We start from the raw sequence: 23,842 nt of genomic DNA, 5'->3' as shown, positions 1-23,842 counted from the left end.
AGTGATGAGATGCTCTGAGGAGCCCCTGCTCCTGTTACAGTGCTCAGAAGGCCCTCTGGGAGCTCATAGGTTTCAGGCCTCCTGTTGGAAGTGCTTACCCCTTTTAGATTGAGGGGTGCTGTCTGCTCAGGTTTGAATGGGGATAAACTGATAGCTGGTTAAGAACAAGGGTCTTGGGCAGGGCTGGCAAACCCAGTGTCCTGCTGCCTCCACTGTCTGTCCTTGAACCTCAGACAAATGTCCCCAGCTGGCTGCTGCTGAGCCCCATGTGGCCTCAGAGTCCTTCTTAACAACACTGCAGAAAGCTTTCCAGTAATTGGCAGCGCTACTTGAGATGTCTCTACTTGGCCATCCTGAGCCTTTGACACCAACACTGGTGTAATGGGAGGGGAGGGGTAGGGGTGCTGGGAAAGGAGCAGAGACTCCTGAAACAACTTTGCCCATTTTGTATTTTTTTTGGTGAGGACCATGGAGTCCCCCTCCATGGGTAGGAGGAAGGATTGTCTGTTCTCTGGCCGGAAAGGAGTACTCTGCCCACTTTTACCTTCTCTGCTAGGTTCCTGGGCAGCCTGCGTGCCCGCCTGATGCTGCTGCACCCCAGCCCCAACTGCAGCCTCCGGGCAGAGAACCTGGTCCATGTGCACTTCAAGGAGGAGATTGGCATCGCTGAACTCATCCCCCTCGTGACCACCTACATCATCCTGTTTGCCTACATCTACTTCTCCACGCGTAGGTCCGCGGTGGGAGGCAGGGGCTTTCTTTGAGCCGATGGGCACTTCCAGATCACCCACTTCCCTGCCTCTGGAGGTACTGCAGGGCAGAAATGTGGAACATGCCTGGTTACAAAAGCCAGGACTTTGTCCTCCAGCAGGGTCTTGAGGGTACAGGGTGGGGTACAGGGCTCCTTTCACTTCTCAACCTTCCTGGGCTGAGGGGTTCCCAAGAGATACACCGTGTCCATGAGATTAGCCAGTGTCCGTGGCCACCCTTCCTTTTGTCTTATGTAGGAGCCATCCTTCCCTTGATTCTTAGGGCACCCCTGCTTCCCAGGAGCTCAGTTAAGAAGAGCCTGTGGGGACCAGCAGGAGAGGTGCTGCCCTGACGTGCCTTCTCTGCCCTTCAGGCAAGATCGACATGGTCAAGTCCAAATGGGGACTGGCCCTGGCTGCTGTGGTCACCGTGCTCAGCTCACTGCTCATGTCCGTGGGGCTCTGCACACTCTTTGGCCTGACTCCCACCCTCAACGGCGGGTAGGTCCCTGACAGGCTTCACTGGGCTGCAGGGTGGGCCCTCTGCTGTCATTCTGTGTCCTCACATTATTGTCTTTGACATTGAAGAAGTTAATTATTTCTTCTTTAGATTACCTACCTTGTAGATGTGTATGTGTATATGTATGTATATATGCACATACTTGTGTATATTTGTATGTGTTTATATAGGATGTGTATTCTTACATTGTTGTTGTTACGTGTCATCAAGTCAGCCCTGACTCATAACGACCCCTCTTTGGGTTTCTGAGGTGGTATCGCTACGGAAGTAGGATTGCCCAACCTTCCTTCCGAGGAGTGGCTGGTGGGTTTGAACTGCCAACCTTCCAGTTAGTAGTCAAGTGCCTTAGGCACCATGGTACCAGGTGTGTAAAAATGTGCCTCTGTAGTATATAGTATGTATTTGCATATGTGTATGCCTAAGCATACTTATGTTATACATGCTTCTTGATGGCTTAAGTCACAGATGGGTGTGAGATAGAGAAGGGAACATTCATTCCTTTCTTTAATATTAAAACATTTAAAAGCCTAATAAAGTAGAGCCTTTTTGAGTAAGCTTTTAAGAAGATACCAGCATCCTCTATTTGGCAGGTTCCTCACTGATGTTTGCATTCCCCTTGCTGTTTTTCTCTGGAAGCCCTGCCCTGGGTGGGTCTTTGGGTTTGTTTCCTCAGCTCTGGTGAGGACCTACCCAACTGTTAGTGGTTCACTGATCAGTTGGCCTCTCCCCCACCTTGGCTCCTCAGGCTGGTCACAGCAAGAGCCATTGTGTGGTTTGTTTCTGTTATTTGTCTTACTCGTGAACCACCTTCCTTTTGTGAACTTGACAGTGTTAAACACTGCTCCCCCCACCCCCACACCCTTCTGCTGGACCCTGCTCAGGTCCCTTACCTCCATGATCTTCACAGCAGAGACCCTGGCAGGTATACTCAGGGGGTGTTCCCTGTGCACTGACTTCTCTAATAGTGTGTTACCAGCAATGAGAGAAGGGGCCCTGGTGGCACAGTGGTTAAGCACAGAGAGATTGGTAGGTGGACCCACCGGTTGTGGGAGAGAAGACCTGATGATCTGCTCTGGTAGAGATTTACAGCCTCAGAAGCTCCACGGGATAGTTCTGTATCTTACAGGGTTGCTATGAGTCAGAATCAGCTTGGCAGCACACAGCAGCAGCAGCGCAAGGCTGTGACTTAGTGGGGTTTGGTTTAGGAACAGTTGCTCTCCCCCAGACTCAGCTTCTCAGCGAAGGTGAATAGGGCTTTAGTGTGGCTTCATCTCCCTTCCATTCAGTCGTGGTGGCTTGTCCTGTGGTGTTCCTGTGGGCTCTTGGCAGTGGTCATTCCCTTTGGCCAGCAGACTCCTGTGAGAGCAGGACCAAGACAGCTGTAATCTGGTCCTGGAGCAGTAGGACCCAGGGGCTGCCTCTGCTCTCCTCCCACTGTGTGGGCAGATGGAAGCAGGGATGGTTGCTGGGCTCCCTGGCCCACCTGCAGACCAACAACAGTGTGGACAGAGGCCCTGTTGAGTGAGGGAGGAGAGGGTGGGGTTTCTGCCCCATGTTTATGGGAGTCTTTAAGGCTTTACTAAACGCCGTACAACCAGCACCCTTCCAAGAGGCCCAAGCCTGCTGAGAACCAGCCCTGTGTTGGAGGTCTACTGCCCCACACCTTTCCCTCCCTTCCTTTCTTCTCAGCGAGATTTTCCCCTACCTTGTGGTGGTTATTGGGCTAGAGAACGTGTTGGTGCTCACCAAGTCAGTGGTCTCAACCCCAGTGGACCTCGAAGTGAAGCTGCGGATCGCCCAAGGTAAACCAGAAAGTGGGAGATGTCTTAGGGCAGGGCTGGCCATGCCCACAGTTCTGCTGCTGTTGTTCCCTGAGGAAATAGGAAGGCCCAGAAACATCACTGGTCTCTGGCCTCCAGCATAACATGCAGTGGCCCACCAGGCCCTCGCAATGTGCTTGCACACGCTCCGAGGAGCTGTGGGCTGTCTGGACTGTACTTTGTCCTGGTTCGTGTGTCAATAAGAGAGCAAACCATGTTCTCCTGCACGGCTTGTGTTTGGCAGCGGCTTTCCATCAGTGCTAGTGCCTAGTGTTGGCTCTTCCTGCCTCACTCCCCAACACTGGCCCACACAGGTCATTTGGAGATGCTTCCTCCAGAACTGTCAGAAAAGCCCCCTCAGGCCTCACTGGTAGGAATGTTGGGGTTCTGAGGAAAACAGGAAAAGAGAGAGCCACATCCTGGGGGCCTGGGCTCTTGAGCCTCCTCCTCCTGATACTGGATCTGTGAAAACAGGACTGGAAGCAGGCTGCTCGCTCACTCGACATCCCTCTGTGAGCTGCTTTGATGAGCCAGGCCCTGCACTAGATGTGGAGTTACAAAGACATGAGGGGAGATGGCCACCCAGGCTAGGAGTGCAGAGCCTTGCACATGTGACAATGTGATGACATGGGCTCCAGGGCCTTGGTGTGGGGAGGGGCTTTAGAAGAAGGACACAGCTAGCTCTTCCATTCTGCAAGCCGTTCTGCCACATGGCAGGAGGGCACGTACACAGGCTGTGTCCACATGGACCAGATGAGGACAGCATGTGGAGGTTGGGAGTGGTTAGAGTGGTGGTTGGTGGGTTGGCCCTCAGCCTTCCTCTTGGGCTTGCTCATGTCATCACCTTCCTTCTCCCATCTTCTGAGAGTCCTAGCTCTCCCCTGGCTCCTCCAAGCTTTGAAACTCCCTTCTTCCCTGCAGCAGCTGGGTGGCAGTGATGGCTGCACCTTGGAGCCAGGGCATTGGCAGGTCCTAAAGGTTGGGCACTTCGGTGAGATGGCCACACTAGTCTCTGAGTACTGCAAGGGGCTGTGTGCAGGCTCGTGGTGGAGGGAGGTGATGTGCTGGCCCCACAACCCCTCTTATCCTCTGTAGGCCTAAGCAGTGAGAGCTGGTCCATCATGAAGAACATGGCCACAGAGCTGGGCATCATCCTCATTGGCTACTTCACCCTAGTGCCTGCCATCCAGGTAAGACCCAAGGGCCATGTGGTTCCCTCCTGGACCAACTATGAGGTTCCCCAGCTGTGCAGCCACGGACAGGGTACGCCATCCTTTGGCACAAGCACCCTTGCCTGAGATGGGGCTTCTGCCTTATGAGACGGTTGTCAGGGGTACACAGAGGCTTCTGGCACACCTGATTCAGAAGTACTCAGTATGCCTGGCTGGGTTATGGGTTTTGAGCTTCTGGGCAGGCTTGGCCTTTGACCTCATCCTCTTACCCTTCCTGCCTGCTCTCCCATCAGCCAAGAGGCCAGCCTGGCTGCTGGAGCTCAAGTGCAAGGATGATAGAGTTCTGCAGGGGCTGGTGGCAGGCTCTGCAGCCAGAAATTCAGCTAGTTTCAGTCAGAACTCATTTCCCATTTCTCAGGCAGACATGAGGTGAGGCCCCAACCCTTTCCTCTTGTCTCTCTTACCCTGACCCATAGCTGCCTCCTCCAGATGCATGGCCCACCTTGTGGGAGACCATCACCCATTGCCCCAAGTGACACCTACTCTTGATAGAGCCCCTCAACTATGGGGCTCATGCAGAAGTAAAAGTGGACTTATACTAAATTGGGACCCCAGGCTGTGGCTGACCATGCCAGGGGGAGTGGGAAGAACAGGGTGGCACTCTTGTCTCCTCCCTTCCTTCCTCCAGACCTGCTGGGCTGAGGAGGTGGGATGAGTAGAGGGCAGAAGGGCTCCAGGCTTCATTACCAGAGGGCCTAGAGTGGGATCTGCAGGTCATATGCAGCCCTGAGGCATTAGAGCTGACAGGCCATTGAGGGACTGTTGAATAGAATTCATGGTGACATGCCAGAGGCCTCCAACAAGGTCAGGGAGGAAAATATAAATCAGAAAATCTCAAGTATCAGCAGAGCCTGGGTACCAGAGAGACCACCGTGTTTTACTTTTCGGGTAGCGGCAATCCCTTCTGCCTACTCTTTGTCCCTTCATATTCACTGGCCAGGAACATGTCTTAAGAGCCTAAAATTGGGTCAAGCCTCCCTGGATTTGGAAGATGTTGGCTGGTGGTGATAAGCAGGGCCCAGTGCTCAGTGGGGAGGACTTTTTGGGGAGCAGGCTGGTGGATCTCAGAGGTTTCCAAGTTGAATGAAGCTCCCTCCAGGGAAACCAGAGGATTCTGGGAGAGCTTACCCTTCAGGCCCCTATGTCCAGAAGTGGGGGGGTTCTCTGCTGCCCCCTGGTGGGGGTAGAGTGGGCCTCTGGCACTGTCCTTCATTTGCCACTCCCAGATTTGGGACTGCTACCAGCCTCTCATCTCTGCTGAGCCCTGCCCACCACTGCCTATGGTTTCTCGTTGTGAGGGCCTCACAGGCACGGAGCTGCTTCTCTGGGATTCTGGACCATGATGTTGTGGTGCTCCCTTGTCTCATTCTAGGAGTTCTGTCTCTTTGCCGTTGTGGGCCTGGTGTCTGACTTCTTCCTTCAGATGCTGTTTTTTACCACTGTCCTGTCCATTGACATTCGCCGGATGGAGGTAGGAGTGGCCTGAGTTCTGCCCTTGCTACCACCCAACTCAGCCCTGACTGTTCAGGAAACCTCTGAATGGGAAAAGCATGGAGCTTGGCAGGGCAGTGGCCACAATGTAGGCAGCTCTGAATGGCAGACCTAGGCCCTGATCATTGCTCCCTCAACAGCTAGCAGACCTGAACAAGCGGCTGCCCCCTGAGGCCTGCCTGCCTCCAGCAAAGCCAGTGGGGCGGCCAGCACGTCATGAACGGCAGCTTGCCATGCGGCCGTCCATGCCTCACACCATTACTCTGCAACCATCCTCCTTCCGAAACCTGCGGCTCCCCAAGAGGCTGCGTGTCGTCTACTTCCTGGCCCGCACCCGCCTGGCACAGCGCCTCATCATGGTACCTGCCACCCTGCCCCACACCTCACCCTCCTTCAGAGGCCCAGCAGTCAGGTTCCCCCATGAAGCTCACTTTTCCTTGGAGCAAGGGGTACTCTTTGCTCAGCCCCTGGTGGCCCCTTGAAGCCTGACTCTGGGAAGCTGACCACCACACCCTACCTGTCCAGGCCCTGTTGGTTTCTGAGGAAAAGGGCTTGTTTCTGGGAATTGCAGCCCCAGGGTCTTCAGGTAGAAGAGCTGTCATCTCCCCAGAGTGCCTGAGGCTGACCCACAGAAGGACCTGTTAGCTGGGGTGTTAGCACAGAGAGAACCAGCTCACAGCCACCACGTTCCCTGGGTCTGAGTTCAGCGGCTCCTCCCTAGTATGTGGGCATCAGAAAATGCCAGGTGAAATCATTCACCCACTGGGCTAGGTGGTGGGAGAGGGCCAAGAGTGCCTTTCCAGAGTTAGTGGAGAGGGTGAGGCAGGGGCCCTCCAAGGACTGGAGTCCCTGGGCCCCTCCAGAGCAGGTCAGGCAGATGGGCTCTCTAGCCATGCTGACAACAAGAATGGTAGCAGCTTTCCGGCCTCAGCTGGGGCCTGGCCAGGTGCAGGGAGGTCTAATAAACCTAGGAGTGCTCCAGCATATTTTCAGGCCAGAAGACCCAGTTCCTGACCATGGAAAGGCAACCAGGCCCTTCCAGTGGCCACTGGCCACCTGTGAGGAGAAGAGAGAATTCAAGGAACCAGAAAGAGAAGATAGATTGGGGCTTGCCCCCTCCCCCCACCCCTGTAGCCCGTGTGCTACCTTCTAGTCTGAGGGCCAAGGCTGCTAGGGGTTGGGGCTGCCTGTTCAACCCAGGGACCCCACTAAGTCCCTGACGCCCCACTGCAGGCCGGCACCGTCGTGTGGATCGGCATCCTGGTGTACACGGACCCAGCAGGGCTGCGCACATACCTCGCAGCCCAGGTGACAGAACAGAGCCCACTGGGGGACAGTGCCCTGGCTCCCATGCCCGTGCCCAGTGGCGTATTGCCCGCCAGCCACCCAGATCCTGCCTTCTCCATCTTCCCACCCGACACCCCTAAGCCAGCTGAGAATCAGACGTTGCCAGAGGAGCTGCCTGGGCCCATGGGCCCAGCAGAGGGTATCTATGACAGTCCAGTCCCGGAGGTAACCTGGGGGCCTGAGGACGAGGAACTCTGGAGGAAATTGTCCTTCCGCCACTGGCCAACACTCTTTAGCTACTACAACATCACACTGGCTAAGAGGTGAGTCAGACTGGGCCAGTTGCCATTACCACCTTACCGGTGCTGTCACCTCATAGTCCCGAATGTAACCCCTTTCTCCTCAGGTCACCAAGACCCGCTGGTTTGAATTCTGCATTTTCTTTCAAATAATTTAAAACAACTCATAAAGTTGTAAAGTTGAGAACTGGTATTCCAAGCAGGCTCAACTCCAGAGAGTGACCTGGGTCCACCCTCTGGGAGTCACAGGAAGCTGCCAGCTGCTTGGCCAGAAAGAGATCCACCCACTGGGCCACTCACTCTGCCAGAGAGCGAGCCCTCAGCCCCAGCTGTGAGGATGGCTGTTTGGGTGTTGATGTCAGTGATAGAGAATGGGATGCCAGAGCTGGGCCCCAGGGAGACCAAGGGGTGGTCTTTGAGTCCAACAGGTTGAGCTGAGTCCTTCATGGAAGGGGTGGGGAGGGCAGCAGCAGGAGGAACACTTCTGAGGTATCTCCTCTGAGGCCCACCTGTTCCTGTCCAAGGTACATCAGCCTACTGCCTGTCATCCCTGTCACCCTCCGCCTGAACCCAAGGGAGGCTCTGGAGGGGCGGCACCCGCAGGATGGCCGAAATGCCTGGCTGCCTCTGGGGCCAGGCTCTGTGCATGGTGGGCTCTGGGAGACCAGCCCCGAGGGACCAGGTGGGGTGCAGGCCCATGGAGACGTCACCCTGTACAAGTAAGGCTCACGAAGGGACTGGGGTGGGACTGGCAGGCAGCCATCAGGGCACCTCACCATCCCTCTCCACTGCGCCCAGGGTGGCAGCACTTGGCCTGGCTTCAGGTATTGTCCTCGTGCTGCTGCTGCTCTGCCTGTACCGCGTGCTCTGTCCGCGGAACTACGGGCAACCTGGTGGGCCTGGCCGCCGGAAGCGTGGGGAGCTTCCCTGCGACGACTACGGCTATGCGCCTCCTGAGACAGAGATTGTGCCCCTAGTTCTGCGTGGGCATCTCATGGTGAGTGCAGGGCAGCAGTGGGCAGTGGGGGGCCTGGGACCTGGGCCTGCACGTTACCGCACCCTCCCCTCCCACAGGACATTGAGTGTTTGGCCAGCGATGGCATGCTGCTGGTGAGCTGTTGCCTGGCGGGCCACGTCTGTGTGTGGGATGCACAGACTGGGGACTGTCTCACTCGAATCCCACGCCCTGGGTAGGTGCAGCCCCGTTCCTCTCTACCTTCCGCCTCCCCCCTCACCTCTCCTCTCCCCACCCCTCTGCCTCTCCATTATCCCTCCTCCCCCCAACTTCCTTACCCCTAACTTCTCCCCTACTTCTCCTCTCAACTTCCCCTCCCCACCTACCCTTCCTCACCCACCCACTTGCCCCTCTTCCTATGCTCCCACCCCACCTCAACCCTCCTCCGGGCCTCACCAGCAGGCAGCGCCAGGACAGTGGTGTTGGCAGCGTGTTTGAGGCTCAGGAGAGCTGGGAACGGCTGTCAGACGGCGGCGGGAAGGGTGGCCCGGAGGAGTCTGGGGACAGCCCTCCGCTGCAGCACTGCCCCCGGGGCCCTCTGCCACCTTCCCTCTTCGGAGACCAGCCAGACCTCACCTGCCTCATCGACACCAACTTCTCTGCACAGCCGCGGCCACAGCCCTCAGAGCCTCTCCAGCCTGAGCCCCGGCACCGGGCTGGCTGTGGACGAGCTCGAGATTCCCCAGGCTACGACTTCAGCCTCCTGGTGCAGCGGGTGTACCAAGAGAGGCTGGCTCCCGTCCACTCGCCAGCCCTTCGCCCACCCTCGCCCGGGCCTGCACTGCTCCCGACCCCTGAGGAGGAGGGGGGCTCATCTCCAGAGAAGGGCTCCCCTTCTCTCGTCTGGGCCCCCAGCGCAGACGGCTCCATCTGGAGCCTGGAGCTGCAGGGCAACCTCATCGTAGTGGGGCGGAGCAGTGGCCGGCTGGAGGTGGGCAGGGGGGCTGGAGGCGGGTAGGGGGGCTGGAGATGGGCAGGGGTGGGGCAAGAAGTGGTCAGGGGATGGTATGTGCAGGGGGCTACAGGCCTTCCCAGTGGGAGGGCAGGTGTTCACAGCCTCTGGCTTACAGGTGTGGGACGCCATTGAGGGGGTGCTACGCTGCAGCAGTGAGGAGGTCTCCTCGGGCATCACGGCCCTCGTCTTCCTTGATAAAAGGTGAGCGTGCCAGAGTGCCTGCCTCAGCGCCAGGCCACACTCCCTGACAGTGTTGGAATCCTGGCCGCACTCCATTGGGGTGTGACCCTGGGCACTGACTTCTCTGGGTGCCTAGCCCCACACCCAGAGGGATGACAGTTAAACAGGATAGTGGTGTAAAGTATTAGAATGCTTGAACCTTATTTACTGTGACACACGGAGTCAACACGGCTACCCTTCTTGCCCCTGAAGACTCTTTCCATACTCCCTCTCAGCCTTTCACTGCTAACCCTTATGGGGTTTGAAGCTGCATTTTCAGCTACAGAAAATACATTTTCAGAACATGTGCTCTCTTTGAACTTCTCTTCCCTTGGTTGCTAGAAGTTGTTTTCTCCTCTCCGTCCTGCTGTGGCTGTGTCACCCCTTCAGGGCTCCATCTGCACACACTTCCTAGGGACCTCAGCCACCAGGAACTCAGGCTCCACCCCTGGCCAGGTGCCTTCTGCTAACCATCTTCACCTGCCTGTTGGTGGCACTGCCGTCTAAGCTAGAGCTGGAACCTTCGTTTGGAGTGGATGTGCCCTTTGCCCTCAGTGCTGTCAGTTTCCAACCCCTGGCACTGCCTCCTCTCCCACCACACAGCCCTAGCAGCCAGCTCGCCCTCTCACCCAGCCTCACACATCTCAGCCCTTTGCATGTTTGCTGGGGGTCCTTCCCTGCTGCATACTTTTTGCTTCAAGGAAAGCCACTATGTATCAGTCTGACTCGCCAGGTTCCTGACTAGGATCTCTCTTACCCCCTCCCCCTTGGCTTCCCCAAGCCTGCTGTGGGCTCATGAAGGCAGAGGGCTACATACACATGCATTGCCTTTTGCTGGAGTCAGATTTTGAATCCCACTCACTTCTTCAAGGTCTCCAAGTCCTGCCTGTGCCTAGGGATTGTTGCTTGTAGATCTGCCTTTATGTGTGAATGTCCTCCAGAGACAGCAGCCCCTCTGTGGTGTATTACCTCATTTAATCCTCCCAACCACCCTATGAGGTGGCTTACTATTACCCCATTTTAGAGATGAAGAAACTGAAGCATAGGCTGGTCATCAGAATAGCAACCTGGCTTCTCTGCTCCACCATTGTTCCCTAGCACCTTGCGCTTCCTTCTGGGCTCCTCACATCCCCTCCCTGCACCTGACCGGTCATTTCTGTCCCTCTTGTGCCCACACGCCTAGCAGAACTGAGCCTGTCAAGGGTTTGGACTTGAAGCTGGGGAGTAAGGGAGAGAGGCCCTGGCAGCTACTCTTCTCTTTCAGGATCGTGGCTGCCCGGCTCAATGGCTCCCTCGATTTTTTCTCCTTGGAGACCCACACTGCCCTCAGCCCCCTGCAGTTCAGAGGTTAGAGGACAGGGTGTGCACATATCCACACCTAGTGAACAGTGTGTGGGGGATCCCTGCAAGGTGCTCTCAAAGGTCCCTTACTTGGCCTCCCGTCCCTAGGAACTGCAGGGCAGGGCAGTGCCCCCACATCTCCCTTGTACAGTAGCAGTGATGCAGTGGCTTGTCACCTGACCCACACAGTGCCCTGTGCACACCAGAAGCCAATCACAGCCCTGAAGGCTGCTGCCGGGCGCCTTGTGACTGGGAGCCAAGACCACACACTGAGAGTAAGTGCTGTCTTGGTATTGAGGCGGGGGGGGGGGGGGGGGGGGGGATGGGAACGATGGATGACACAGAAAGTGAAGAGAATATGGGGGGGGGTTAGTTTTTGGGGTCATCAGAAAGAAAGGCTAGAGATGTCCTGGCCAAGGCGTAATTTGGAAAATCCCAGAAAGACTGGACCCTGATGCCCACCTCTGTCGCAGGTGTTCCGTCTGGAGGACTCATGCTGCCTCTTCACCCTGCAGGGCCACTCAGGGGCCATCACCACCGTGTACATTGACCAGGTGAGGGACCTGCAGGGACTGTAGAAGGGTTGGAGGTAACCAAACCAGGCTTGTGGTTCTTGTCACTGACTCCTGGTAGCTGGCCCCTGAGATCCTTTCAGGAAGCAGAGGGAGAACCCTCATCCATCGATACCCTTGTTGGTAAGGTGGTATACTTCACCAGTTACCCAGTCCCCTGGTCCTGTTCCTCAGACCATGGTGCTGGCCAGTGGAGGACAAGATGGAGCCATCTGCCTTTGGGACGTGCTGACTGGCAGCCGGGTCAGCCACATGTTTGCTCACCGTGGGGATGTCACTTCCCTCACCTGTACCACCTCCTGCGTTATCAGCAGTGGCCTGGACGACCTCATTAGCATCTGGGACCGCAGCACAGGCATCAAGCTCTACTCTATTCAGCAGGTAAGCAGGTGAGGGCCCTAGGATTCTCACCACTGTTTTAGGGAGGACTCCAGACACTAAGTCTGTCATATCCTTGCCCCCAGGACCTGGGTTGTGGTGCAAGCTTGGGTGTCATCTCAGACAACCTGTTGGTGACCGGCGGCCAGGGCTGCGTCTCCTTTTGGGACCTAAACTATGGGGACCTGTTGCAGACAGTCTACCTGGGGAAGAACAGTGAGGCCCAGCCTGCCCGTCAGATCTTGGTGCTGGACAATGCTGCCATTGTCTGCAATTTTGGCAGCGAGCTCAGCCTGGTGTATGTGCCCTCTGTGCTGGAGAAGTTGGACTGAGGGCAGCAGCCACGTCCCCTGAGCACTCAATGCACTGGACTGAGACTGGAGGGAAGGAATGGAGTCTCTGTCCTGCCTCCAATAAATTTTTTTTTAAAATCACATCTGCCATGGGCCTGGTGAGGTACTTATTTCTTCCCAGAGAGAAGCTCCTGCCTCACTTACACACACCACACCCAAGCATGGAGTGGGATGTCTGCTCCAAGCTGGTTGAGGCAGGAACTGTCCATGAAGTGTGTGTACAGCTACAGGGAGAGCTGTGAGGGGCACAGAAATAGGGGCCTCTTCAACCATTTCAGAACTGAAAAAACAACTCTGGGCCTGGTGTCTGTCTAATACAAAATTTCACACAGCACCACTGGGGCCTATAGCACTAAATGGACTCAGCCACTGGCCACAGAACAGGTTGGTTTATTATTTCAATAGCAAAGAGCTGAAAAAAATGTCAGGTCCCACAGAGAAGCAGAACGTGGCCCAGGGCTCATAAAGCATCTCTATTCCCCAGAGGTACAGGCTGGCCAGACCAGGGCTAAAAGGCAGCAGGAATGTGGGGAGATCATCATGTCCACCCTGTGGGGGCCCTGCTGGATACAGGCAGGTGGGCATCAGAGATGATGTAGTGTAAAGACCAAGCAGGTCAAACCTGTTCAGGTCTTATTGAGCGTCCACAGTGGATCCAGAAGGCTGAGGGGGTCATCAGGAGGCCGGGCAGCCCGAAGACCCTGCCCATTATGGGCCTGCAGAAAGTTCTGCTTGCTCATCCGTTGCTTTCCCCGCAAGGAGCTGTCCAGGGAGAAGGCCTCGGGGGTGAGAGAGGCCAGCAGCTCCAAGGAGGAAGATGGGGGGCCTGGGCTGGGGGCTTCAGGCACTGGCAACTCTTCCTCAGGCTGGGGGGCCTCAGGCAAGGGTGAGGAGGGAAGGTGGGGTGGAGAGGAGGTAGGGAGCTGGGGTGATTCTGGGAGGCTGGCCAGAGGTAGGCCTGGGGGCTCCGCAGGACCTGGCAGACTGGCAGCCAGAGACTCCAAGCCTCCAGGAGGCCGGATGCTGAGCTTGGCAATGGTGGCCTGGATAGAGCTGATGGGCACATCCCCACCAAGGACCAGGTCCTGGGAGTCCTGAGGCAGGTGATTCTGGTAAGACAGAAACAGGTGACAGGGTGGGGCAGGCAGCTGTGGCTGGCTCAACAGCCCCCACAAGCTCTGTCCTCACCTTCTGGCTAATGCCCGTGCTGGCCAACGGCTTGCAAGGAGGGGGCACTCCATGGCGCTGCAGGACCTGCTCCACGTGTCTCACCATTGCCTCGTGGCAGAACCTCAGGTGCAGCTGCAGGGATGCATTCGGCAAGGTCAGCTGGACAAGGTGTGTCACCCCAGGGCAGAGGTTCCAACCAGGCCAGGCCCTCACCTTCTCCTGCAGCATGTGTTTCCTCTGTTGCCGCATGTGCCTCACTAGCTGAGGCAGCTCTGGGATCCCGTTCCCAGCCTCCACCTCCTGCACAGCTGCATAGAGCAGGGCAAAGGCCCCCGTGCGGCCCACACCAGAGCTGTAGCAGGAAGAGGGGGAGAGTAAGGCCATGCCAAGAGCCCACAGGGCCCTGAAGCAGCTGCCCACCGCCTCTTACCTGCAGTGCACAATGATAGGTGTGTGCAGAGGGCGCTGGTGCAGGTAATGGGCATGTACCTCCTGGATGAAGCGCAGCAGATTGCTGGGGTTGTCTGGCAGGCCTCTGCAGAGTGCGGTGGGGCAGGGCCAATGAGCCAGGCCCTGCCCTCCCTGCACCAGTAGTGTACAGCCCAACCCCACCCCCAACCACCATTCAGGAGGCAGACGCACAACTCAGGCCAGGTGGGGAAGTGCAGGTGCACAAGAGAGCGCTTGAGAGACTGGTCTCGGAACTGCAGGCTCAGCACACGTTCCACGTGGGTTTCCGTGGTGCGGACACTGCTCAGGGCCAGGCTCAGGGCCCCATGCACCATGGACTGGCCTCTCTCCGTGGGGAAGTAACGAGTCACTTTTTGCTGCAGGGAAGACAGGCAGGCAGCTAAAGGCTGGTTTACCAAGGTCTTCCCACCCACCGTGTCCTCAGGGCCACCCACCCAACCTCTCACCTTCTCCATCTCCGCCTCAGACACCAGCATGACAATGACAGACACTTTTTGCTCATGTACCATGAGCCAGAAATCAGCAGCCGTGCCAGGTAGTGGGGCCTGGGTGGCCACCAAGGGCGGGCAATACGGTGAGAGCCCCTCCACACGGCTGGCATTGATGTAGTCATCCTTGCCTGAGCGCAGCACCACCCGGTTGCTGTCGTATGGCATGACATCCTGGTGTCGGTTCTTCAGTGAATAGCAGCGGGCAATGGCAATGGAACGGCCACGGGCATCGTGTTCCTGCGCTTCTTGTAGCTCCCGCCAGACGGTGTCCAGAGCCCCTGCATCCCCCAGCTGGCCCCGAAAGGCCTCCAGCTCCTGCTGCAACTGTCGAAGCCTCTCAGGATGCTCATAGGGGTCCCGCTCTATCAACCGCAGGGCCTGGGGCCGACGACCCTCTGCTGCATCCACCTTGGTGGGCTGCAGCAGGGGCTGCCCACCCCCTGGAGACTGGGACCCCCCGTGCTGACTCTCAGGGCTGGAGGAGAGCAGATCTGCAGCTGCAGAGCCTCGGCGGAGGCATGGGGATGGCTCTGCTGCAGAGGGCCGAGGGGCTACCGGGCCAGGCCCTGGTGATGGGGCAGGTGAAGGCACTGGGTGAGGACTGGGGGCTGGCTGGCTGACAGGTGGGGGGCCTCGAATGGAGAGAAGGGCTGTCTGGGGACCCAGAGGCCTGGGGGAAGGGGCAGGGCCATATGCCAAGGTGGGATGGGGAGGCTGAGAAGGCCCAGGACTGGGGAAAGGCAGAGACCCTGACCTAGGGGGCAAAGGTTCTTGAGTGGGTCCTGAATAGAGCTGGGTATGCAGGGGGGTTGGCAGCTGCCCAAGGACAGTAGGCTGAGGGGCAAAGGGGAAGGGGGACTGTGGGGGAAGAGGCCCTGGGGCCTGGGGAGGGAAAAGGTGTGGATGCTGGAGTGGAAGGGGAGGCTGGGGCCCAAATGCTGCTTGTGAAGAATGGGGCTGGGGTCCAACCCTTGGGGCTGGAAAACCTGCAGGGATCCTGGGAGGAAAGTGGTGGGTGGCTGGGGGGACTGGGAGGGGTTGCTTGGGTCCCACAGGGAAGGTATAGGGTGTACCCAGGGGCTGCGGTGGGGGCACTGGGAAGCAGGGCTGGGTAGGAGGAGTAGGAGCAGGACTTGGCCTTGGTGCTGCATGGCTGGGAATTGGAGCCTGGATGCTATCTACTGTGGTGGTGGCTGGCCTGACCCCCATGGCCAACTCAGCTCCTGAGAAATGGGGAGGTGGGGCTGAGGGCAGACCTGTAACTGGTAGGGGTGGCCCCACCCCTCCGTACGGACTGCTCACCACACCATGTTGCGGGGAAGATTGGGGTACAAGAGCCAGCTCTGGAGTGTAGGCAGGGGTGGGATAAAGGGCAGGCCCAGGAGCCACGGCCATGACAGGACGCCCTGGGGCCTGTGGGGGCCTGGGCTGCAGCAGGGGGCTAGGGCCTGAGTAGATACCAGGGGGCAAAGGGCTTGGAAGATAGTGAGGTCCTGGGCCTGTAGAGCTGGGAAAGGGGTTGGGGGGAAAGTGGAGTGGGGTAGTTGTTCCCAGGAAGGTGTCAGGCACCCGTGAGCCAGCCACCATGTCAGGGGGAAGACTTCGCAGCTCCTCGGGCAGGTCTCCTGTCTCTAACACCTCACCATCCTCCCTACGGGGCAGCAATGGCTTTGGAGCCGTGGGCCTTGGTGGTGGCTTCTTCTTCAGCTCTCTGGGGGGCAGGGAAGGAATGGAGCCAGACCCCTGTCAGCCCAAGCCTGGACTGGACCCCCACCAACAGCCTGGGGGTGGTCACACTCACCTATCCAGGAGCTGTTGGCGGGCACCTTCGCGGGCCTGGCAGGTGGCCTGGGCCCGTTCCAGGAGAGCAGCCACCTTGCTCTCTAGGTCTGCATAGAAATCTTTGCCCTCCTGGGACTTCTTCATCAGGTCCTCATAGGCTTCATAGGAGGCCACCAAGGTCTGTAGTGTGGAGTTCCACCTGGCCGGGCAGAAGCACCAACAGGAGGTAAGCACCAAGAGCATGGGACTCAGGCAGAGGCACAGGGGACAGGCACTGACTTTTGGTCCAGTTCACTGAGCACCCGCCGCACAGCTGCATACTGCACATTGGCCTCAGTCAGTGCTCGGAGGACATTGTCCTGGGCAGCCAGGTTCTGCTCCAGATACACCCTCAGCTGGTCATACTTCTTCAGCTGCTCCTCAAACAGTTTCTGAGGGAGTTAGGGAAGGACACTCAAGGCCTCATCCCTTAAGGGTGGGGACTAGAGTCAGAGCCCCACCACTTACTCCCCACGACCTTCATCTCCGAGTGCTCTGTGGTGACCAGCGAGGCAGTGATGTCATCCTTCTGGATGAGCTCACGAAGCTGCTGCTCCAGGGACACCCGCTGGTCCCTCATCTCTTGCACTTTGGCCAGAATGCGCTTCAGGTTCTGCAGCACGGCCTTGTCCTCTGGGGACAGCAGGGGTCAGTGAGGCTGAAGAAAATCCCAGCTCCATGTCTCCCTGCGAGGAGTGGTGGCAGGACTCACCTGGGGTAAGGGCTGGTGTGGGTAGGGCAGCCCGGACCTGGTCCAGAGGCCCACTGAGCAGGCGCAGGTTACCGACATGCAGATTCATGGCACGGTGCAGCTCACTGTTGGTGAAGGAGGCCTTCTCATGGACCTCCATGTATTTGGCCCATTCTCGCCTCACCTCTGCCAGCTCAGCCTTAGGGGATGCTGGACTGGCCCCTGCCTGGCCCATGGCCTCCTGGAACTTCTGCTCTAGCAGTTCCTCCTCCTCCAGCAGCTCCCTGATGTCCTTCAGAGAGGCCTCCACATCCGTGAACACACCTGACAGCACTGGAGGGTGAAGGGAGGACAGCCCAAGGTAGGCAGACCTGAGCCCACTCGGACAGAAATGTCTCCTGTCAGGGGCTGTATACCACTCCAAAGCTTGCAGAGGTCATGCTCTAAGGAGGCAGCCAGAGCTCCCAGGAGGACAGACGTGTGGTTTCAGAATGCCACGCCAGTGACTTCCATGTTCCTCCGCCCCTCCAGCTGCTTGTTCTGGCCCTTGCTCACCTTGCATGGACTGGACAAGGTTCCTGACTGTGTCGGGCCGGACGCTGAGAGCTGCACACTTCTCCATGAGCTGGGGTGGGATGTGGCTGTATGTGTCAAGGTTATCCACTGTCTCAGGATCCAGCTGCATGGAATCCATGAACTGGCTGTGGAGGTAACAGGAGTGCACTGATCCCATCCTTCCTGCCAAGGTGAACCTCCCCACCCCTGAAACCAGGCCTGTGGTCTGCAGAGGGCACATCTCCATCCCCAACCCTCCTCTACCACCTGGTCTGGTCCCACAGAGAAAAATGAGACACAAGGGAAATGAGTTACCATCTTGGGAATAGCATATCCCAAATCCAGCCCATGGGCCCTGGGGGTGGGGAGCAGAGCTAGGAAATCCTTTGCACAAGCTGACAATTGACTACTGCTGGTGGGCACCCCCCACCCTGCACTTACTCCAGGACCTCATTCTTGTCCTCAATCTTGGCCATCATTTCCCGGAGCAGTTTGGCCTTTTCTTCACTGCAAGGGAAGCAACAGAACAGTTGCTGGAAGTCTATTGTCTCCAGTCACCCCAAACCCACCTGGGGCAGCCTCTCCCACCTGTACAGGGATGAGGCCTCATGGGCAGCCATAGGCACCAATTTGGCAAAGATGTCAGGGCCTGTGACAGCAGGGTCTGTGGGGTTAACTGGCAAAGGCTTCACCAAGGGGGCTCCTGAGGGAAAGAACTGTGGAATTAAGGCCCACACAGAGCCCTGGGCCTCTGTCCTAGCCCGCCACACACCCCCCCCCACATCCTCTCCTCAGCTCCCAGACCTTTTACAGGTTGAAGGGTGTCCAGTGCTGGGACTGCCTCATGGTAGATGAAGTCATTGTCCTTCTTGGCAGAATTGTACCTGGATAGGGGCGGTCCTAAGTCCTGGGGGTCCAAACTGACCCAGCCTCCCAAGAATGCAAGCAGGGGGATGAGACCATTCAGGACTATATTGAACCAGGGCTGCCCTCAAGCGCCCCACCCAAGACTCACTTTCCCCCAATGACATCCATAGTGAAGCGAAGTGCGTCTTGCACAGTGTCAGGCTGGCCCTGTTGAATAGGGATGGGGTAGGGCTTCAGCACCAACCATGTACCCTCAGGGCTTTGAAGGGACAGCCAGGCCTTCCTCAGTTTTACCTTGGCCAACTTGATGGCTTCATTGAGCTTGTCCAGGGCACTCTGGAAGTATGCAACCTGCAGGGGGCAGAGCCTGGTCCATTCTCCCCAGCTTGGACCCCAACTCCTTCCTGCCTCCCACCTAGCCCTGGCATCAGGTATCCCCTTAGAATACAAGAAGCTGAGGAGACAGCCAGGCACCAGCCCCTTTAGTGGCACCAAGACTAGCATCATACCCTGCTCCACTACAGCCATTCCCATGGTGGAGAGCCCACAATGGCTCCCCAGACTCCTGGGGAAGAGGGCTGCATGGATGAGACAGCACATGAACATGCAGCAGGGTGGTGGCCAGGGATTGCGGGGGTGGGGGGAAGACTTGACAGAAAACCACCTGGCCCATTTGTAAAGGAAGGACTGTACCAGGCTCTCACTAATAAGCCCACTGCTACCAGTCCTGTGTCCCCCCTCACCATGGCTCACTCACCCGCTCTCCAAACTTCTGCTGCTCCTCAGCCTGCTTCCCCATGTGCAACTGGAAAAGAAGAGGCATCATCACTACTTTTTCCCTTAGCTGTGGCAGTTCAGCCCAGGCATCCCAGTGGCACCCTCACATGAGCCACAGCCGCGAAGTAATAGATCTTCATCTGCACCAGCTTCTTCCAGTCCTTCTGGATCCGGCCCAGCAGTGAGGCAGTGTCAGGGTTCTCCAAGGCACGGCATGCTTCCTTGTAGTAATCTACAACCTGGAGACCCAGTCAGTAAGGGATGTAGAGTAAGCCAAAGGCCTGCCCTCAGTCCCTTGAGGGCCACCATCTATACCTGCCCCTACCTGGGCACTGATGCGGGCCACCAGAAAGCTCTTCCTATTGTCCAACATTGACTTCTCCAGGAGGCACTCTTGAGCCTGGCCCTAGGACAACAGATGCAGGTATAATCCTCATTCACCACTCATTTGTCCCCAGTAGATGGGTCACAAGGATGCATCCCCTCTGCTCCACCCTCCCTGCCTGTCCTCACCAGCATGAGGTTGACATTGAGAGTGAGGATCTGGCGGCTCATGTCAATGCTGTAGGCCTGAGGGAAGTGCTCCCGCAGGTAAGCAAAGGCGCCGGCTGCACACTGGAAGTGGGTGCAGGAGACCTTCATGCCCTAGGAAGAGGAGGAGAGGGAAGATGGCTTGAGGCAGAGCAAGACTGTTCCCCGTGTCATTCCCACAGCAGGAACCATTCAAATTCTGGAGGAGACCCCTCAGTGTCCCCTCTCCTCACCTCTTCAGACACCCGCTTGTCCATGGCCCCCAACATGGAGTGCAGTGCGCCTGGTGAGACAGGGTATGTGTCAGAACAAGCCTGTTGCCCCCCAGGCTGTCAGGCCTGAGGCAAAGGCGGGTAGGGTTGTTATCCCTGATCTGAAAAATCAGTAGTCTGGGAAGTGGGGCAGGAAGTCCAAGGACCCCAAAGTTGGCATAAATGAGGAAGCTCAGAAGTCAGCTCCTCAGTTTCCCACTCTACCCAGCAACAGCCTGGGGAATGCAGGGACTTCCCTCAGTACCCCCAGCCTAGGGGCCAAGTCCTGAAGCTTTAGGGATGCCCCCATCAGACCCTGGGGCTCTCCATGCTTCTTCCCTAACTAAGTTGAAGATGACCCATCAGGGGTGAGAGGAAGGGATGTTCAGGTAGCCTTGACCCCTCTGCGTGAAGCAGGCCAAAACCACAGAGTGATGGGGAGGGTCCAGCCAGAGCAGAACGGAGCCCCTTCTCTCCTGGGCAGCATGCAGTGGCCACACTCTGGCAGCCAGCCCAGGAGAGCCGTTTCCCATGGGCCCAGAAACTAGTGGAGGAGCTGGCAGAGCTCCATGGGCAAGGAAGCAGAGCGTTTCTTCTCCATCAGCATTTGTGGTTGCTGAGAGCATGGAGTCAGGAGCTCACCAAGATTGTAGAGGATACAGGCCTGCTCATACTTGATGTCCTCATGGGCCACAGACTTGCCTGAGAAGATCTCTGTCCTGCACAAGGCCATCTGGTCAGCTTCAGAGAAGGAGCGGGCCAGAGCCCAGGTGACAGGATGCAAGGTAAAGAGCATCCATTCCCCCTCCCCCTCCTGCTGGGTCTCACCAGGTCACAGGAACTGCAGCCTCTTGACCCAAGCTCATGGGAACCCGACTCTGCAGGTAGTGAAGCTGGCCCAGGTACTTGCGGAGGACACTGCAGCCCTCAAAGTCCCGTGGAACACGGACAGCGTTCTGGGGGTGGGATGAGAGAAGCAGGCCTATCATCACTTGGGGTAGACGTCAAGCAGCCAAGCCTCTCACAAGCACCAAGAAAGATGCATCAGACCTGGGAGACTGCACTGCTGTCTGGCTGTACCTGCAACCAGGCAGCAAGCTACAGTCTGGGAAGTAGGTTTTAATGTACTCAGTTATGGACCCATAGTTTTGTGTTAAGAAGCTCTGGTGGCATAGTGCCTAAGGCACTTGACTGCTAACCAGAAGGCTGGTGGTTCAAACCCACCAGCCACTCCTTGCAAGGAAGACTGGACAATCAATCTACTTCCGTAGTGATACCTCCTCAGACTCAAGGAGGGGTTGCTGTGAGTTGGAAACACTCAACAGCAGTGAGTTTGGTTGTTTTTGGTTGGTGGCGTAGTGCCTAAGGCACTTGACTGCTAACCAGAAGGTCAGTGGTTCAAACCCACCACCTGTTGCACGGAAGGAAGATGGGGCAATCTAAAGATTTACAGCCTTGGAAACCCAATAGGGGCTGCTATGAGTTGGAAACAACTCGATGTCAATGAGCTTTGTATTGGAGCTTAAATTCTAAAGCAGTAAGAGCCCTAACTCTTACTGAGTTTGAGACTCGACATAACTTTCAGATGCCATTTGGGTTCTTTCTGACCATAAATCAGCATTGTGGGCATGCACAGACAAGTTCCAGGACACACCCAGGGTGGGGCAGTTGGCCTTCAGGAGGAGTATGGTTAAAAGTAGACAATGATCTCACAAAGAACTAGGAAACTTGTTTGAGAGTGTCCTTTTCTAATTTAAATTAAGGTTGGGGTCTTGGTACTGTTTGATAGCCACCAGTGGCTAAGTCTCAGACTGTGTGGATGATCTTGAGTCAGCCTATCTGGACCAGAACCATCCTGTAACCTTTTTCTATCTTCCGTTATGTATCTTTGCCGATCGTCTTTTCCATGCTTGTAACAGTGACAAATCTATATATAATTAGCCACATGCCATGACTCAACCGACTCCATTCAGCTTTTTCAGGCTGATGGTTTCCCTCATCCAGGATGATGTCTTTTGTTTTGTCTTGCTTAATAAATGTGTCTATTGAACCTGTTTGAATCTGGAGTCTCTAAAAATCGAGAAATAAAAATGCTGAGATGTGCATGCAAAGATACTAACAGGGTCAAAAAGCAGACCCCAACATTTCCATAAGAGAATTGTTTATGTAGAGCTCTACATACAAGAAAATACTCTGCAGCCATGAAAACTGAAGACAAGGATCTCTGTTTAGTGATATGATGTCCACGACATGCAGAAGCAAAAAAAGTATGTAACAGATGAATAGTATGATTTAATTTATGTAAAATCATATACTGATATCCAAATAGGTATACAGGTGGAAAGAAACATACCTAGAAGGCTGAATACCCAAAAATTAATTGAAATTTGACTGAGTTCTCATATTTAAGTTTCAATTTTTATAATTTTATAAGCAGCAAAGCTATTTTCACTATAGAGGGGACAACCCTTACAAATGGTAAAAAGACAATATACCCTCTGAGAAGCAGGTACACAACGTGGGGACAGACACCCACACCAGCAGAGAGGCTGGCCGGCCTAGATACAGCCTTCAGGATGCTCTACTCCATCCAGAGTACAGATGCAAGCTGCCGACTTGGGAAGCTCCCAAAGACCTGCAGGCCATCAGGACATGAGCACAGCGGAGTCTGGCACTGGGCCCGCTCTACACCACCTCCCTGCAGTGTCTCGGGAAGATCCTGGGCACAGACAGCTTGGATATTGCCAAGTGTGGTAAGACCTAAGAGTTAACTGAAAAATTGGCCCTGCTAGCCAGGGACTGCATAGAGGACTGCACTGGTGGCTGGGGAACAAAAGGGAAAGCAGTGAAGAGGATGGCAGGCTGAGCTGTGGACTTTTATGTCTGTCCAGAGGGTGCAGCCATTTTGAATGTTTACAAGCAGCTTGACTATTTTGGATATTTAAAGAGACAGCATTCTCCCAGATTCCAGGTACTTAAGAACAGGCTACACTTGCCAGTAACCCCAAGGACATTCTGGACCCAGACCACTGGAAAGGTGTGACATTTCCCTTGGTGAACAGAGGTGTGGCCATCCCTCACTCCCACCTACCTTCTGGGCCCCCAGGAACTCCACCCCTGTCTGAGTGCTCAGACAGAGAGCCTGGATGCCCTGCTGTACCCTTGCCCCATGTTTCTCCTCCCACCCCCATTTTTTAGTTTGCTTGTTTTTGTCTGTTTTAAAACTACTATTATTATTACTTTTGTCCCTTTTACTATTATTCTTTATTCTTCCTCTCCTAGGTTCTAGTTTTCAGCTTTTTTCTTTTCCCTTTTCCTGGTTGCAATTTTTTGTTCCTTCTTTCTCATAGTTAACCCCGTTCTTTGTTTTTCTTTTTGTGTTTTTCCCTTTTTTTTTTTCCTTCTTTACTCTCTTTCTCCACCTTTTTGCTCTTATTGCCCTCGCCCCAGATACTTCTGGGTTTTTGTTTGTTTGTTTTCCTTCTTTTTCCCTTTTTTCTTTTTTTTAAATTACTTTTCCAGTGTGATTCCACAGTGTATTTTTGTCCATTTCCTTTAACTTTTTTGATGGTTATTCAATTGTTATTTTTGTCTAACTGAGTGGAAGACAGCAACAGTCCCCATATGACACAACTTCACCCACAATTCCTGCACCTTCACTTACTGAGTGACAGCCACCACTTCCCTCTCCACCAACAGGCCAATGATACACAACCACCAAGAAGAGCCTGACTCACCCTTGGCTGCTCTTCACAAACAGTTAACAGATCTACCTACAATAACGCCACGATGCCTCGGAGACAACTGACCATCACTGTCCACACAAAGAAGCAAGATAAAGTGGTAGAAACAAGGGCTCAGGATACAGACCCAGAATGCATCCCTGAGGAAGCAGCAGCATTGGAACTCTCTGATAAGGAATTCAAAAGAATTATCTTTAGGTATCTTCAAAGGATTGAGAGACAGACCAAAGAAAACACAGAAAA

At 55.7% G+C, this 23,842-nt stretch overlaps 2 protein-coding genes across 2 annotated transcripts in view; one reads left to right on the top strand and one right to left on the bottom strand.

Annotated features, from left to right (window-relative positions):
* LOC103206312 (SREBF chaperone) overlaps nucleotides 1-12,210 on the top strand; it is a 61,257-nt gene extending 49,047 nt beyond the window's left edge. The window contains exons 6-22 of the mRNA XM_007951758.1: nucleotides 557-729; nucleotides 1,124-1,250; nucleotides 2,959-3,071; nucleotides 4,185-4,279; nucleotides 5,694-5,792; nucleotides 5,953-6,171; nucleotides 7,046-7,422; nucleotides 7,923-8,117; nucleotides 8,197-8,395; nucleotides 8,473-8,588; nucleotides 8,816-9,344; nucleotides 9,484-9,569; nucleotides 10,852-10,934; nucleotides 11,037-11,203; nucleotides 11,402-11,482; nucleotides 11,675-11,881; nucleotides 11,965-12,210. Coding sequence (XP_007949949.1) covers nucleotides 557-729; nucleotides 1,124-1,250; nucleotides 2,959-3,071; nucleotides 4,185-4,279; nucleotides 5,694-5,792; nucleotides 5,953-6,171; nucleotides 7,046-7,422; nucleotides 7,923-8,117; nucleotides 8,197-8,395; nucleotides 8,473-8,588; nucleotides 8,816-9,344; nucleotides 9,484-9,569; nucleotides 10,852-10,934; nucleotides 11,037-11,203; nucleotides 11,402-11,482; nucleotides 11,675-11,881; nucleotides 11,965-12,210 — 3,112 coding nt within the window. The remainder of the gene's footprint in view (nucleotides 1-556; nucleotides 730-1,123; nucleotides 1,251-2,958; nucleotides 3,072-4,184; nucleotides 4,280-5,693; nucleotides 5,793-5,952; nucleotides 6,172-7,045; nucleotides 7,423-7,922; nucleotides 8,118-8,196; nucleotides 8,396-8,472; nucleotides 8,589-8,815; nucleotides 9,345-9,483; nucleotides 9,570-10,851; nucleotides 10,935-11,036; nucleotides 11,204-11,401; nucleotides 11,483-11,674; nucleotides 11,882-11,964) is intronic.
* Nucleotides 12,211-12,857: 647 nt separating this feature from the next.
* PTPN23 (protein tyrosine phosphatase non-receptor type 23) overlaps nucleotides 12,858-23,842 on the bottom strand; it is a 59,244-nt gene continuing 48,259 nt past the window's right edge. The window contains exons 3-25 of the mRNA XM_007951760.2: nucleotides 20,685-20,812; nucleotides 20,499-20,575; nucleotides 19,839-19,888; nucleotides 19,588-19,719; nucleotides 19,400-19,480; nucleotides 19,182-19,313; nucleotides 19,055-19,102; nucleotides 18,592-18,648; nucleotides 18,446-18,504; nucleotides 18,235-18,314; nucleotides 18,019-18,133; nucleotides 17,872-17,937; nucleotides 17,431-17,576; nucleotides 16,897-17,208; nucleotides 16,663-16,817; nucleotides 16,425-16,576; nucleotides 16,165-16,344; nucleotides 14,319-16,074; nucleotides 14,044-14,228; nucleotides 13,832-13,936; nucleotides 13,615-13,753; nucleotides 13,420-13,533; nucleotides 12,858-13,340 (exon numbers count right to left, since the gene is read on the bottom strand). Of these exons, the coding sequence (XP_007949951.1) occupies nucleotides 12,858-13,340; nucleotides 13,420-13,533; nucleotides 13,615-13,753; nucleotides 13,832-13,936; nucleotides 14,044-14,228; nucleotides 14,319-16,074; nucleotides 16,165-16,344; nucleotides 16,425-16,576; nucleotides 16,663-16,817; nucleotides 16,897-17,208; nucleotides 17,431-17,576; nucleotides 17,872-17,937; nucleotides 18,019-18,133; nucleotides 18,235-18,314; nucleotides 18,446-18,504; nucleotides 18,592-18,648; nucleotides 19,055-19,102; nucleotides 19,182-19,313; nucleotides 19,400-19,480; nucleotides 19,588-19,719; nucleotides 19,839-19,888; nucleotides 20,499-20,575; nucleotides 20,685-20,812 (4,752 nt within the window). The remainder of the gene's footprint in view (nucleotides 13,341-13,419; nucleotides 13,534-13,614; nucleotides 13,754-13,831; nucleotides 13,937-14,043; nucleotides 14,229-14,318; nucleotides 16,075-16,164; nucleotides 16,345-16,424; nucleotides 16,577-16,662; nucleotides 16,818-16,896; nucleotides 17,209-17,430; nucleotides 17,577-17,871; nucleotides 17,938-18,018; nucleotides 18,134-18,234; nucleotides 18,315-18,445; nucleotides 18,505-18,591; nucleotides 18,649-19,054; nucleotides 19,103-19,181; nucleotides 19,314-19,399; nucleotides 19,481-19,587; nucleotides 19,720-19,838; nucleotides 19,889-20,498; nucleotides 20,576-20,684; nucleotides 20,813-23,842) is intronic.

This window comes from Orycteropus afer, unplaced genomic scaffold (assembly GCF_000298275.1).
Source record: "Orycteropus afer afer isolate SDZICR_OR568_19922 unplaced genomic scaffold, OryAfe1.0 scaffold00311, whole genome shotgun sequence".
NCBI classification, from domain to species: Eukaryota; Metazoa; Chordata; class Mammalia; order Tubulidentata; family Orycteropodidae; genus Orycteropus; species Orycteropus afer.
This window is presented reverse-complemented; position numbering and strand designations above follow the sequence as displayed.